General features: G+C 40.4%; 1 protein-coding gene across 19 annotated transcripts in view; it reads left to right on the forward strand.

Moving 5' to 3' along the window:
* cops7a (COP9 constitutive photomorphogenic homolog subunit 7A) overlaps nt 1–12,568 on the forward strand; it is a 46,465-nt gene extending 33,897 nt beyond the window's left edge. For 14 of the 19 annotated variants that reach the window (XM_078207534.1, XM_078207526.1, XM_078207592.1 and 11 more), the window contains 4 exons: nt 4,149–4,237; nt 5,963–6,165; nt 11,195–11,300; nt 12,179–12,568. In XM_078207534.1, coding sequence (XP_078063660.1) covers nt 4,149–4,237; nt 5,963–6,165; nt 11,195–11,300; nt 12,179–12,337 — 557 coding nt within the window. In that variant the 3' untranslated portion in view covers nt 12,338–12,568. The remainder of the gene's footprint in view (nt 1–4,148; nt 4,238–5,962; nt 6,166–11,194; nt 11,301–12,178) is intronic. The other 5 variants (XM_078207567.1, XM_078207561.1, XM_078207580.1 and 2 more) reach the window with 1 other exon arrangement.
* Nucleotides 12,569–14,128: the final 1,560 nt, after the last annotated feature.

Below are 14,128 nucleotides of genomic sequence, written 5' to 3' on the forward strand. Positions count from 1 at the left end.
GCTTTGTCTAGTTCTCTTGTTCTCTTTTCACATTCGATAGTGTCCTGCACTGTAGACTTTAAGCCTACTATAATTAATTAATCCAGGTATGCTGATTGGAACATACTTTTAAGAATTTTCAACTTTGAGGAGTGGATGCCTTCCAAATGTTTGGACTGCAGCATCTTCACGAATAACTTTGACTCGGGTGGAATTTTCTACTTGGTAAGTCTCTTTCTGCAGGTGATGCTTTCAGCAGTAGTTTAACCAATCCAAACATTGATGCACAATATCTGAGCAATAAAAAGCTAATGCTACTGATTGTACTTACTGTCTCTATTGCTGTTTGCTTAGCATTTATGATCTACTTATTTTGAAACATGTTATTGCCCCTAATATGTATTCATTCTCTACACAGATGAACCCGGGCCTTCAAGAAGTTAAAAGTACATAGCATAACCCACAGATCACATATGCATAAACAGCACAACTATACCATGCAACAGCATCAAACATGAGACTTCTGTGCCTCAGAAGGTGGAGAATAATCAGCACATGACCCTTCACTAAGTGCTAAAGATGTCCATTTTATTTGGTTGAAAGTGAATTGAACAAACCAGTGACATGGCACAAGTACTCCTGTACTGAAGTGCTAATAAAAGAATGGTGGTTGGAGTAATACAACCAGAAAGTGATTTTGATTGATGTATGCTGTCAGATTGACAAGTATTTTTTATTTCCAAATGGGGAAAACAAAATCTTGGCTGTACTTTTACTGCTTTCTACATTTTGCTGGAAATAGAGGAGCCTGCAAGTCATCTTTAGCAGTTCATCAGGTGAATGATGCTAGAGAAGCTGTCTGCAGGAAATTATTATAAGCAGTCAAAAGCTTGGAGATTTATCAGCAGTGTGACTTTCACAACTGTCATCAAGAAACCCCAACATAATACTCAATCACAATTGGGCGGCCTGGCAGCACAGTGGTTAACACTGCTGCCTCAGTGCCAGGGACCAGGGTTCAATTCTGGCCTCTGGTCACTGTGGAGTTTGCACATTCTCCCCGTGTCTGCGTGGGTTTCATCAGGGTGCTCCGGTTTCCTCCCACAGTCCAAAGATGTGCGGGCTAGGTTGGTTGGCCATGCTAAATTGACCTTGGTGTCAGGGAACTAACAGGATAAATATATGGGGTTACAGGAATGGGGCCTGGGTGGGATTGTGGTCAGTGCAGACTCGATGGACTGAATGGCCGCCTTCTGCACTGTACGGATTCTATGAATACATATCTCCCAAAAAGCTGTTGAAGAGCTTGAATCTCCAAATGCTGGGCTTACTTGTTCAATTCAGCTAAGGTATTAAATCCCATTGGTGCATTCCTTAGGTTGTCCTTCATGCTCCCACATCACATTTCTTCTCTGAGGGGATAATGACTGCAGTCATTTCTCGTCTTGGCTCATTACATGTCAAAGTTGGACTTCCTGGCATTTGCTGGAGAACACAGTAAGAAGTCTTAACAACACCAGGTTAAAGTCCAATAGGTTTATTTGGTAGCAAAAGCCACTTTGTCAAGTGGCTTTTGCTACCAAATAAACCTGTTGGACTTTAACCTGGTGTTGTTAGACTTCTTACTGTGTTTACCCCAGTTCAACGCCAGCATCTCCACATCATTTGCTGGAGATACAGTCTGGCAGTAGTAGGGAGAAAACCTGCGTGTGCAAAAATGTAGTGAAAGCTTTAATTTTACTCCCCCGGCAGTCAATGAATGCTCAATACTGCTATAATTGGATTCTGCTACTCTATGGGCACTGACCACAGGGACAAAATGTTTCTCTCATTCTCCAAATCTTAATGGGCTGACACAATTTCTGCTGCTAGAACTTGCCAGTGGAAAGCAGCAGTGATACGTATTCACCAGTTGCTGTCCACTTGCATGTACTGCAGATCCAGTAAAAATAAGGAGCGGAGGCTGGAGGGCAAAAGCCCAACTCTTCTTGTCTTGTTTATGTTGTAATGGACACAACTTTAAATACTGGGCAAAATTGTGGGGTGGGAGAAATGGAAATTAAGTGAATATCTTTCCCGTAAATACAAAATATTGCAAACATTATTTGGGCAAGAAGCATTTAAACATCCTGAGGACATCATTGAAACATTACATAAAACGCATGTCTTTATGATTCAAATTGCATGCAGCAAGACCAGGTCAAGCTTGAGCTAATAAGGAACGAGTAACATTTGAATTATTTCTGACAGAGATCTCACCATCTCTCGTGACATTCTGTAGCTGGACCCTTGCTGAATCCTCCATATCTCCATATTTAACACTCGAGGGAGCCACGACTGACCAGAAAATTTACTGGGCCTGCCACATAAATACTGTGGTTGTAAGAGCAAGTCAGAGGCTGGGTATTTTGCAGAGGCTTGCACACCTTCTGCTTTCCAGAAGCCTTTCCACTATCTACAAGGTACAAGTCAGGAATGTGATGGCAAATTCTCCACTTGTCTGAGTGCAACAATATGCAACAAGCTTGACATTTAGCACAAAGCAGTCTGGTATATTGACATGCTATCCACCACTGTAACCATTCACTTCTTCCACAACCAAGGATGCAGTGTGTACCAACGTTCCTCTAACTGCATGGTTTTGCAAAGGGGTAAATATGTCGCACACAAACAGTGGCCCCTTTATGATGAGTGGATGCTTGACAATCTTAAAGGGACCACGTGTATCAAATGGGCTGCGCACAGTGAAAGGAAATTCGAGGGAGCATTGGTGTGTACCATCTACAAAATGCATTGCAGCAACTCATCAAGGCTTCTTTGACAGCACCTTCCAAAACCATGACCTCAACTGTCTAGAAGAACAAGGAAAGCAGGTGCATGGAAGCATCACCACCTGCAAATTCTCTGCAAAGTTGCACAGCATCCTGACTTGGAAATGTGTAATAATTTCTGGGTCAAATTCCTGGAGCTCCACCCAACAGCACTGTGGGTGTAGCTACACAACATAAACTGCAATGCTTCAATCTGGTGGCTCCCCACCATAATCTCAATTAGCAGTGAACAGTAAAAGCTGGCTTTGTTAGCAATGCCCACATCCCATGAACAAATCAAAAAAAAAATCCATTTCAAATTTTTACTTTTATTTCCCACGTTTCTGCTTGCCTTGTTTGAATTATTGAAAACTTCTTTAATTTAAAAAAAATGAAATTATCTGAAATAGGCTTTTTATTTTTGAGAAGTAACACGTATAGCATTTATTCCCCATCTCTGGTTGCCCCATGGGCAAGGAGAGCCATTATAGAACAAGAATCATATCACAGCCCACAAATCACCACTCTCAATCTTTGGCTCCTTATTCCAGTATTATAACTATAAGGCTATCATATCCTAAAATTTAAATACAAATTTGTTTTCTTTTGATTTGATTTGATTTGTAGGGAAAAATGCATACAGTGTATAAATTTGTGTGTTGAAATCAGTATCTTCTACATGCAAGTGGCCTCCAGTGCTCAAGCTGATATTTCAACATTGAATATGATTCCAATTTTCACAAGTTGTACCAGTTATATCATATTGTGAGAATAATTGCTAACGTGTTGATACTTTATTTAAGCTGCTTAACTTGAACTGTAAAATATTGTTCATTAATGAGTTTATTTCAGTTATGATAAAAACATTTGTTAACTAACTCATACGTAAGAATTTATTTGACATTTCCACACAAATCTGACGTTCATGCAAAAACTAAATGTTTCAAAATGTTACACGTCATGCTTATTTAAAAGCATGCTTGAACCAAGAATAGAATTCTAATTAGCTCTTGTTGTTCTGAGTTTACAAGTTGCTGGTTTAAACATAAATGCTCCTCACTTATCTTTCCTATGTTCATTGTATAGTAGCATATAAATGTAATAAATGCATTGTTGACAGTTACATAAAGACAATGGACTATTTTTAAGAATCTTGCCATTTATAAAATAAAATCAATATTTATGTTTGAATTGATTTGAAAAGTTAAATGGGCTTTAGGGGAATTGAAGAAAGCATGATCCAAACATAACCTCCTTTGACAAACTGGTTGTGCACTTAGCAGATTTGAGCTCTGTATGATTCTTGCTTTAATTAACTCTAAAGGTTCTTTCTAGAATTACATATTTTCTGTTGTTTAGCAAATAAGGGAAGTCTACCCGAATTAACATTAGCTCAGAAGAACAAGCTGAAACATCTCACCATAGTAAGCTTGGCGGCAAGAATGAAGGTACTTAAGATTTTGTTTGTGCATACATGCTAGGTGTCCAGGACGCATTGCCATATAGTAATTTTTCTTTTTGTGTTCTGATTCAATTTAGTTTTGTAGTCAGCACATTTTTGTAAGAGTGCAATCGAACTTGTATATGTTGTTTACATGGGTACTACATTTTCTTTCTTTTACTTTGATAGCAATTATACTCTAATTGGTACTGTTATTGCAATGTAAAAGTGAATATGAATTACATGGAAATTCATAGCTAAGTTAACACTAACAATATTTGAAATTATTGTTCCATTACATTAGGGTGACTTGGACTACCTTAGACCTATTGAGAAATGTCTGGGAAGTTTCTTAAAGCCAGAGGCAGTCCTTTTATAAGCAAATATTTAATAAGCACATGTCTCTTTATATTGTCTAGGAGGTTATACAGTTTTTCCCTTTATCTATCATCTATCTCTATCTCTTTCTCTCTCGCTCTCTCTCAAACTAGTACAGTTGAAATGTTTTATTTCTCATTTTTGTTCAATTGTTATATGTGCTATTTCATTTTATCAAAATGAAAAATATTTCAGGGAATTAGGTGATGATGTGGGGTGTACCCTACCCTATTCCTCAAGATCTGGGTTTGAGTGCAGCTCAAGTTGACAGGATGAAAATCTCCCTGACTCCTGTCTTGTCTCTACATGAAATGGGTTGGCCAGTTATAATCCAATTCCTAAAGGTTATGGGCTAACAGCACAAAACTGCCCTGAATTGGTATATAATTCAAAACCCACTCGATTGATGATGGGGAAAAGGATAAAATTGTCACACTATATATTACTTTTCTAACTTGGAACTAAAGCATATTTGTTGGGAAATGGAGGGTGCTTTACTTGAAGTATTGTCACCTAACCAAACTGCTTGATCCCAGCGTGTTTGATTCTTAAACTGGCTGCCTATAATGCATTCTGTTCCCTCAGCACTAACATCCTTTACAAATTTTATTTTAACATTTGTAATATCTTTGTGCATTACAGCACTAATGTGAGGGTTTTATTAAAAAATCCTAACATCCTAAGTAAATCTGACCAGTTTTAAATTGACATCCAAAACTTGTGTTGTTTTTTTGTCCCCGTTAATTTCTCCTTCTAAATTGAATTTCTCACGTGACTTCTGCTTTTGCAGTTCACACCTCTGCCAACATTGTACAATCGCTGCTGCTGCCCCCATAGTCCCATTGCTAAATAAGGATTGTGGGAAAATTCAACTAACGAAAGAGAGGTTTTACTAGATAAACGACTTACTTGAGAATTTGTGTTACACTAGTGGCCTTTACCCTTGTGTTTATAGCTTGCTTGCCAAACTCTATAGAACTGCTTAACTGATAGTGCTTACTTTACATAACAGAATACCTTTGTACAAATCTTTGTAAAGATATGGCTAATGTATGATTGAGTTTTGTCTGTATGACAACAATGATTATTTCAAATTAGCTGGATATGTTGTAACAATTAATATTAATGAAAAATCGAAACCAAGATTTTTATCTTGGTTGCAATTTTGATAACTTTTCAGAAGATTACATTGGAAGCAATGAATGACTTCTCAACAATTCATTGCATTTATATTTGTTTCTGTATTGAAAAATATAATTTCAGATTTTGGTCATGTTATAGAGATATTTATAAATCAAAAGTTTTTTTTGGTCAGTGTACTGATGTTGTTAACCATTCTTTTATAACTTGGCAGTGCATTCCATATTCCATGCTCCTGAAAGACCTTGATATAAAAAACCTCAGAGAGTTGGAGGATTTAATAATTGAAGCAATTTATACTGATATAATACAAGGCAAGCTCGATCAGCGAAATCAGCTTCTTGAAGTCGACTTTTGCATTGGCAGAGATCTCCAAAAGCAAGACATCAGCAACATTGTTAAAACTCTCCAGGAATGGTAATTGTGGTTTTCTTTGTTCGTATTATTTATTATAGGAAATGTAAGGGGATAATCACAAAAACCCTCGACTCATGTTAGTATCTTAATGAAATTAATGGAAAACTTATCTGCATTCATGATTTTTCTTTCATATCTGCACTGATATGATATGGAGATGCTGGCGTTAGACTGGGGTGGGCACAGTAAGAAGTCTCTCGACACCAGGTTAAAGTCCAAAAGGTTTATTTGGTAGCACGAGCTTTCGGAGCGCTATTCCTTCATCAGGTGAGTGAAGAGGTAGGTCCACAAACAGGGCATATATAGACACAGACTCAATTGCAAGATAATGGTTGGAATGCAAGTCTTAACAGGTAATCAAGTCTTTGAAGGTGCAGACAATGTGAGTGGAGAGAGGGCCAAGCGCAGGTTAAAGAGGTGTGAATTGTCTCAAGCCAGAACAGTTGGTGAGATTTTGCAAGCCCAGGCAAGTCATGGGGGTTACAGATAGTGTGACATGAACCTACGATCTCGGTTGAGGTCGTCCTCATGTGCAGAACTTGGCTATCGGTTTCTGCTTGGCAATTCTGCATTGTCGTGTGTCTTGAAGGCCGCCTTGGAGAATGTTTAGCTGAAGATTGGAGGCCGAATGCTTTCGACTGCTGAAGTGTTCCCTGACAGGAAGGGAACACTCCCACCTGGTGATTGTCGAACGGTGTCCATTCATCTGTTGTCATAGCATCTGCAAGGTCTCGCCGATGTACCATGCCTCGGGGCATCCTTTCCTGCAGCATATCAATTGGACAACGTAGGCAGAGTCGCGTGAGAATGTACTGTGTACCTGGTGAATGGTGTTCTCACATGAGATGATGGCATCCATGTTGATGAACCGGTACGATTGCAGAGGTTGCTGTGACAGGGTTGTGTGTTGTCATGGTCGCTGTTCTCCTGAAGGCTGGGTAGTTTGCTGGGAACACTGGTCTGCTTGAAGTTGCGTGGTTGGTTGAAGGCAAGTAATGGGGGTACGGAGATGGCCTTGGCGAGATGTTCGTCTTCATCAGTGACATGTTGAAGGCTCCGCAGAAGATGTCTTAGCTTCTCCGCTCCGGGGAAGTATTGGGTGACGAAGGGTACTCTGGCCGTAACCCATGTTTGTCTTCTGAGGAGATCGGTGCAGTTTTTCACTGTGGCATGTTGGAACTGTCGATGAGTCAAGCGCTATATCCTGTTCTTATGAGGACATCTTTAAGCATCTGTAGGTGTCTGTTGCGTTCCTCCTTATCTGAGCAGATCCTGTGTATACGGAGGGCTTGTCCGTAGGGGATGGCTTCTTTATCATGTTTAGGGTGGAAGCTGGAGAAGTGGAGCATCATGAGGTTATCCGTGGGCTTGCGGTACAGTGAAGTGCTGAGGTGACTGTCCTGATGGAGATGCATGTGGCCAAGAATGCAACTGATTCTGGAGAGTAGTCCATGGTGAGTCTGATGGTGGGATGGAACTTGTTGATGTCATTATGTAGTTGTTTCAGTGATTGTTCGCCATGAGTCCAAAGGAAGAAAATGTCATCGATATATCTAGTGTATAGCGTCGGTTGAAGGTCCTGTGCGGTGAAGAGGTCTTGTTCGAACCTGTGGAAAGGATGTCCTGAGGCATGGTACATCGGCGAGACCATGCAGACACTATGACAACGGATGAATGGACACCGCTCTACAATCACCAGACAGGTGTGTTCCCTTCCAGTTGGGGAGCACTTCAGCAGTCGAGGGCACTCAGCCTCCGATCTTCGGGTAAGCGTTCTCCAAGGCAGCCTTCAAGACACACGACAATGCAGAATCACGAGCAGAAACTGATAGCCAAGTTCTGCACACATGAGGATGGCCAAAACCTGGACCTTGAGTTCATGTCACACTATCTGTAACCTCCACGATTTGCCTGGGCTTGCAAAATCTCACTAACTGTCCTAGCTTGAGACAATTCACACCTCTTTAACCTGTGCTTATCCCTCTCTCTCCACTCGCATTGTCTGTATCTGTAAAGATTTGATTACCTGTTAAGACTCACATTCCAACCATTATCTTGTAATTGAGTTTGTGTCTATATATGCCCTGTTTGTGAACCCAACTCTTCACTCATCTGATGAAGGAGCAGCGCTCCGAAAGCTTGTGCTAGCAAATAAACCTGTTGGACTTTAACCTGGTGTTGTGAGACTTCTTACTGTGCGCTGATATGAAAGTTAGTTGCAGCAAAATTTGGCCACAGCATATTATAATCCTAAAATAGGAACATAGGCACAGAAGTGGGCCGTTCAGCCCATGGAGCCTAGTGATCATGGCTGATCATCTACCTTACTACCACTTTCCTGCCCCTTATCCCTTGGTGTCATGAATATCCAGAAATCGACTTCTGTCTTGAACATATTCAATGATTGAAGTCCTCTAGCCCAGAGGCCTTTGGGTGCTCAAAGATTCACCACACTCTTGAGTGAAGATATTTCTCATCTCAGTCTTAAATGGCCTACCCCTTAGCCTGAGATTATCTCCCCTGGTTTTAGACTCATCATGTGGAGATGCCGGCGTTGGACTGGGGTAAACGCAGTAGAAGTTTAACAACACCAGGTTAAAGTCCAACAGGTTTATTTGGTAGCAAAAGCCACACAAGCTTTCGGAGCTCCAAGCCCCTTCTTCAGGTGAGTGGGAATTCTGTTCACAAACAGGGCATATAAAGACAGAGACTCAATTTACATGAGACTGTTTAGACTCATCAGCCAGGAGAAATATCTGGGATGGAATTTTCCACCGTTTTGGGCAAAAAAATCAATCACTAGCTCATCAATCCATTTTTGCGGCATATTTTTAGTCACTTTTTAAAAGAAAGCTGTGCTAACTCTGATTCACCTGCCCCGGTATCTGCTGAGCACTTCAAAGAGCACCATTTAAACACCTACCCTGTACTTGCTCAAAGTCGAGCCAAGAGAGTGGCTGCAAGAAGCTGCCTCGTACTTCTCAGAGGGAGCACTGACCAGGTTGCTGGATGTGGTGGAGGAGAGGCATGATGTTTTGTATCCTCAATCGGGGCGAAGATCCTTGAGCAACGTCACTCATGGGAAATGTGCCACTTGTCCAGCTGCTTGTCTGCCAGTTTTTTGCTCCATTGCTGTGCCAAGTTGTGGAGGGCACAGCACAGTGTGCAAAACCTTCTGGGGGCTGTACTGGAGGGCTCCACTTGACCGGTCCAGGTACCAGAACCACATCTTCAGGATGCTGATCATCTGCTCAACCAAAGCATGAGTTGCAGCATGTGCCTCATTGTGACGGGTTTCTGCTGCATTCTGTGCTCTCTCAATAGTTGTCATCAGCCACATCCTTGTCCCCAAGGAGCCAGCCCTTTAACCAGTGAGCTCCCTTGAATACCTCGGGTATCTGAGAGCGGCCAAGGATTTCGCTATTGTGGACGCTCTCCAGGAACCTAGCACACATGCAGGATGTGCTTGTCATGGTCATATTCAGGGAGTGGAAGCCCTTCCTATGCAGGAGAAACCTTGACGCCTTGGGGAACAGGTAGCCATGTACATGCAACCAATGGCTTCCTGCACTTGAGGGAAGCCAGCTATGTGGGCAAACCTCATTGCTCTGGTGTCCTGGCTAGCCTGGTCCTACTTTCTCCCCCTCCAAATCGCCTTCATCTTTCAATGATTTTGGACAGTGTTTTCCTAGAGTAAGGGGACTCGACCAATCTGAGTCTGATACTCTGTGTTGCCTACTGATGGGCTCAAGAAACACACAAAAATGCCTAGGAAGATGGCTGCTGTCCCCTGTCCTGCTCTGGTGCCTGCAACTCCCACCCCAACAAAGATTCCCTGCTCTGGCCCAACCTCTCAGCATCACCCACCTCCCCCCAAACATTTGATCCTCTTACCTGGGTCCCTCCAGAACTCCCTGGCATCCTCTCTCCCATGGACTCCCTGGTGGATAGTGCCATTCACTCTCTGTGCACGTTTTAAAACCTGTTGTAAACTGGAATATACAATGAAGGGGGACGTTACTGCAGGACTTCCTGCTACGTATATAGTGATGCATTGAAATGAGGTTCCCAACCTCCTTTGGTGGGAACCTTGTTTCGTCACTGGTGGGCAGGGCGGTGGGGAGATATGAATGAAACAAGATCTTGCCAGCAAAATTTGCATTTTTTGACTCTTGCAATGTTTTGCACCAATGTCAAGGCCTTTACATCCATCCTATCATGAGGTCACCCATCATTCTTCAAAGCTCTAGGGAATATGTACCCAGCCTCCTCAATCTCTCCTCATAAAACAGATTTACTTAATCCCTGCCATCCCAGGGATTAATTTGGTGAGCCTCCAATACACTCCCTTTATGGCAAGTATCTCCTTGGATAAACACAATGAAATGTATCCGATTGGAGAGCTCATTTTATGTCCTTTTCGCATCATATTGTATAGATGTATCCCCTCGCAGTGCTCAGTTCTTCCACATTTTAATAGTGGAAAACTAATGTTAACTGAGAGAACAATGTATTGATTTTTTTCCACAATTAAGTCTAGACTCTTCTAAAATAAAACATGAAGCACATGTTCAGTACTTTTATTATCTGTATCATTTACAAATCACATTACATTCTAAACAGAAAGGTGCTAACCTTTATACACTTACCAAAATCTGGCAAACTGGAAACTACTGGAAATAAATCTTCAATTTCTGAAAAGTAGGGATGTTGCAAAATTATAAGCAAATATACCTCTTTGAAATATTTTTTGACATGCATGCAGTGTTCAAGACCTATAGCTGACTATAACACAGATAATTGTGTCAAACAATATAATAATTGGAAAGGATTGTTATTTTGTTGTGTGACCTTTGAGATGAAAGTTATGACTTTTCTGAAATACTGTAATTGCATCATATACTCAGGATTGGCGCAAGCTTATTAAAACATATTCATTTGTTATCTTAAGTGTTTTTACATGCATTTGTCTATGACAGCTGTATTAAAAAAAGGCCATATTCCAATAATCTGTCCTGTTTCTTAACAGGTGTGATTGTTGTCAAGCGGTTTTGCTAGGAATTGAGCAACAAGTCCTCCGCGTCAATCAGTATAAGGAAGGTCACACAAAAACTCAGCAGCAGGTAGACACCGAGGTGAGTGAAGATTTAAAAAAAAGACTATTATTGGCCCATTAAATCTGCTTTTTCCATAGAACATATGCAGTTTAATCTGTTGACAGGAATTTGTCTTTAATTGTAAGCCATGTTACAAAGAGCCCTTCAAATGTGCAACTGCTGTCTGTAAAATTCCTTTTTTACATATTTAATTTGGTTTTCTATTGCCTGCTCGCCTCCGATAATCATTTTTAATATCCCTCCTAACTTCGCAGGACTACTTTTGAGTGACTTATTTAGAGAAAGTGGTTGTGTATTCGAAACCAAGATAATATATACAATTGAACCGTACTCTACTATAGACAAGTGCACTTGTCCTGGCATTGTTGGGCTGTGTTGGCTGCCAGGGGGTTTAGTTGCCTTTTAACAACCAAATGTGCTTTTGGAACCAAGTTACAATGCAGACTTTTGAGCTTCAGTTTGGATGAAAATGATGCTATCCAGTCAAAACCCACCCCTAAAATTGTGGATGAGAGCTACAAAAAAGCAGAACAAAGATCCTAAATATTTATTGTCTTTTTACCGTTAAACTTTATAAACTTAGCTTAGAATATTGTAGAACAACAGAGGGGAAAGATAGCAGGGGCTTGAACATGACATTAGCTGAAAGGCGGAGCAAGCACATAGTGGTTTGATGGGTTTAAGTAGATAAACGTATAAATATAATTATGTATCTGACGATGTGCAGCTCATTGGATTTAATAAATGATATTAAAAATTGGGTTCATGGTGTTATGGCCCCAGATTAGCTTTTTTAAAAGCCTGAAGTGGCTCAAGTGTTTTCCTACACTTTGTAGTTCTATGTTCTGCAGCAAAGAATGATATAAATTTTTATGGCTGTGATTTCTATTTTTAAGGTGGCGAACATAAAGAAGACATTGAAGGCAACAGCTTCTACCTCAACACAAGACCCTGATCAGCATCCCATGGATCGCGACACTCCACAGCTTGTTGAACAACGTCCATCCACAAAGAAACTTTCAAAATCTAAAAGTTTATCGTCGAGCCGTCATTAGAAGAACATGTGGGAATGATTATTCCGATGCTTATATTGGGAAACTGAAACTGAGAGAAAATGAAAATATAATGAACTGTGCAGTGGTTCTCCCAAATGACACATTGAAAAAAATTTAAATAGCCTTTCCTGTGCATTTGAAAATGTTTTTGTAATACACAGGTTTTATAATAGAAAACTGAATGACTACTGAATCATCCTTTCCTATTAAAAGGTACTAGTTACAAACTGACATCTGAAGTCATAAAGGATTTTTGCATTCATTTGTTCACTGTCCCCTACAGTGACTGATTTTTAAGTCTGTGTACACATTGAAGCACAAGTTACTCTGCAATGAAGTTACTTTAAAAATAATCTCTACAGTTAGTTTATTCAAAGGATATTTAATCAAAAACTAATGACCAGTATTTTATTGAGATATTTAATTAATTCAAATACTTTGTATCAAAAATCTTGTGTTGAATAATCTCAAATTGAGGCACTTAAAGAATCAACAGCATGAAATGTGGTTGCTCAACAACACATTGTAATGAGATGAAAACAGTGCTGGTCTCTTTGATGAAATTAATGGCTTCTTTAGCACTAGAGCTACAAAGCCAAACTTTATTTTGAGAATTCCTTTTCAAAACAAAGCTGGTCAGCATGAAACTGGAGAAATTGCCTGGAACTTGCATTTAAAAGTACAAGTTTGTGTCATTGTAAAACATTATGAATAGGTAATGTATTAGTTATGACTCAAAACATGATTACATTTTCCAGTGAAAAGCAAAAGCTCATTTTTAAACCTGATGAATTGTTTCAGACAATGGGCTAGAAATCCTCTTACACAGCACTGCAGAGGGGTTGCACCACTTACTGTCTGGATTGCACCACCAACTGTTTCCTAAATGACTTGCATGGCATGAGAGCAGAAGAAGAACATGTGTGTGTCAGACATATGCTGAAACAGCTTGCTCTGATGCTATCCTGACGTCACACAGCCAAACCAGCTGATGCGACACCGGATTCAAACTTTGTTTATGGAACTTTAGTCCATGAATCCACACATTGGTCACCAACGATTGAGGTGTAGCGAGAAGATGGGACCTGAATCAACGCAAATTAAAGGGCTGCGAGCCGCCTGCAGGTGAGGTGATTCTTTAACTTTTATTTTTCCAGAGTTTATGGTGGCTCCCCATTGGATTCCTAGAGTTGTTATGCCACTTCAGGATAGCTTCCAATAGCACCAGGAAATGGGATGGAGAAGTCAGGGAAACCAAGTTCTACATGGAGACTGGGAAGAGATGGCTGAAGGTGCAGTCATCCTGGAGCCCATGAATGTGTAATAAAAATAATTTCATTCATATCATGTTTCATATGACCTTTTGGATGTCTCAAAATGCTTTACAGCTCATGAAGTACTTCAAGTGTAGTCATTGTTGTAGGATATGTGGCAGCTAATTTATGTTTAACCAACTCCCACGATAAGCAATGTGATAATGATTAGATAACCTGTGTTTTGCGATTGAGGGATGAATATCAGAACACCATGGATAATCCCTGTGTTTCCTACATGACAACAGTGCTAACACTTCAAAAATACGTCATTGGATTTGAATCTATTTGGGAACATCCAGTGGCACTATATAAACGCAAGTCATTTTTTTCCTGTTGCAATCTTTCTAAGGCCAATATATCTTAAAAGCATTGTACCTACATCATGTGGGCTGTAGAATTTCGAGAAGGCGCTCCACCACCTCGAGGGCAATAACGACAAGCAACAAAATGCTGGTCTTGCTTACATCTCATGAAC

Source organism: Mustelus asterias, chromosome 3 (assembly GCF_964213995.1).
Source record: "Mustelus asterias chromosome 3, sMusAst1.hap1.1, whole genome shotgun sequence".
Classification (NCBI taxonomy): domain Eukaryota; kingdom Metazoa; phylum Chordata; class Chondrichthyes; order Carcharhiniformes; family Triakidae; genus Mustelus; species Mustelus asterias.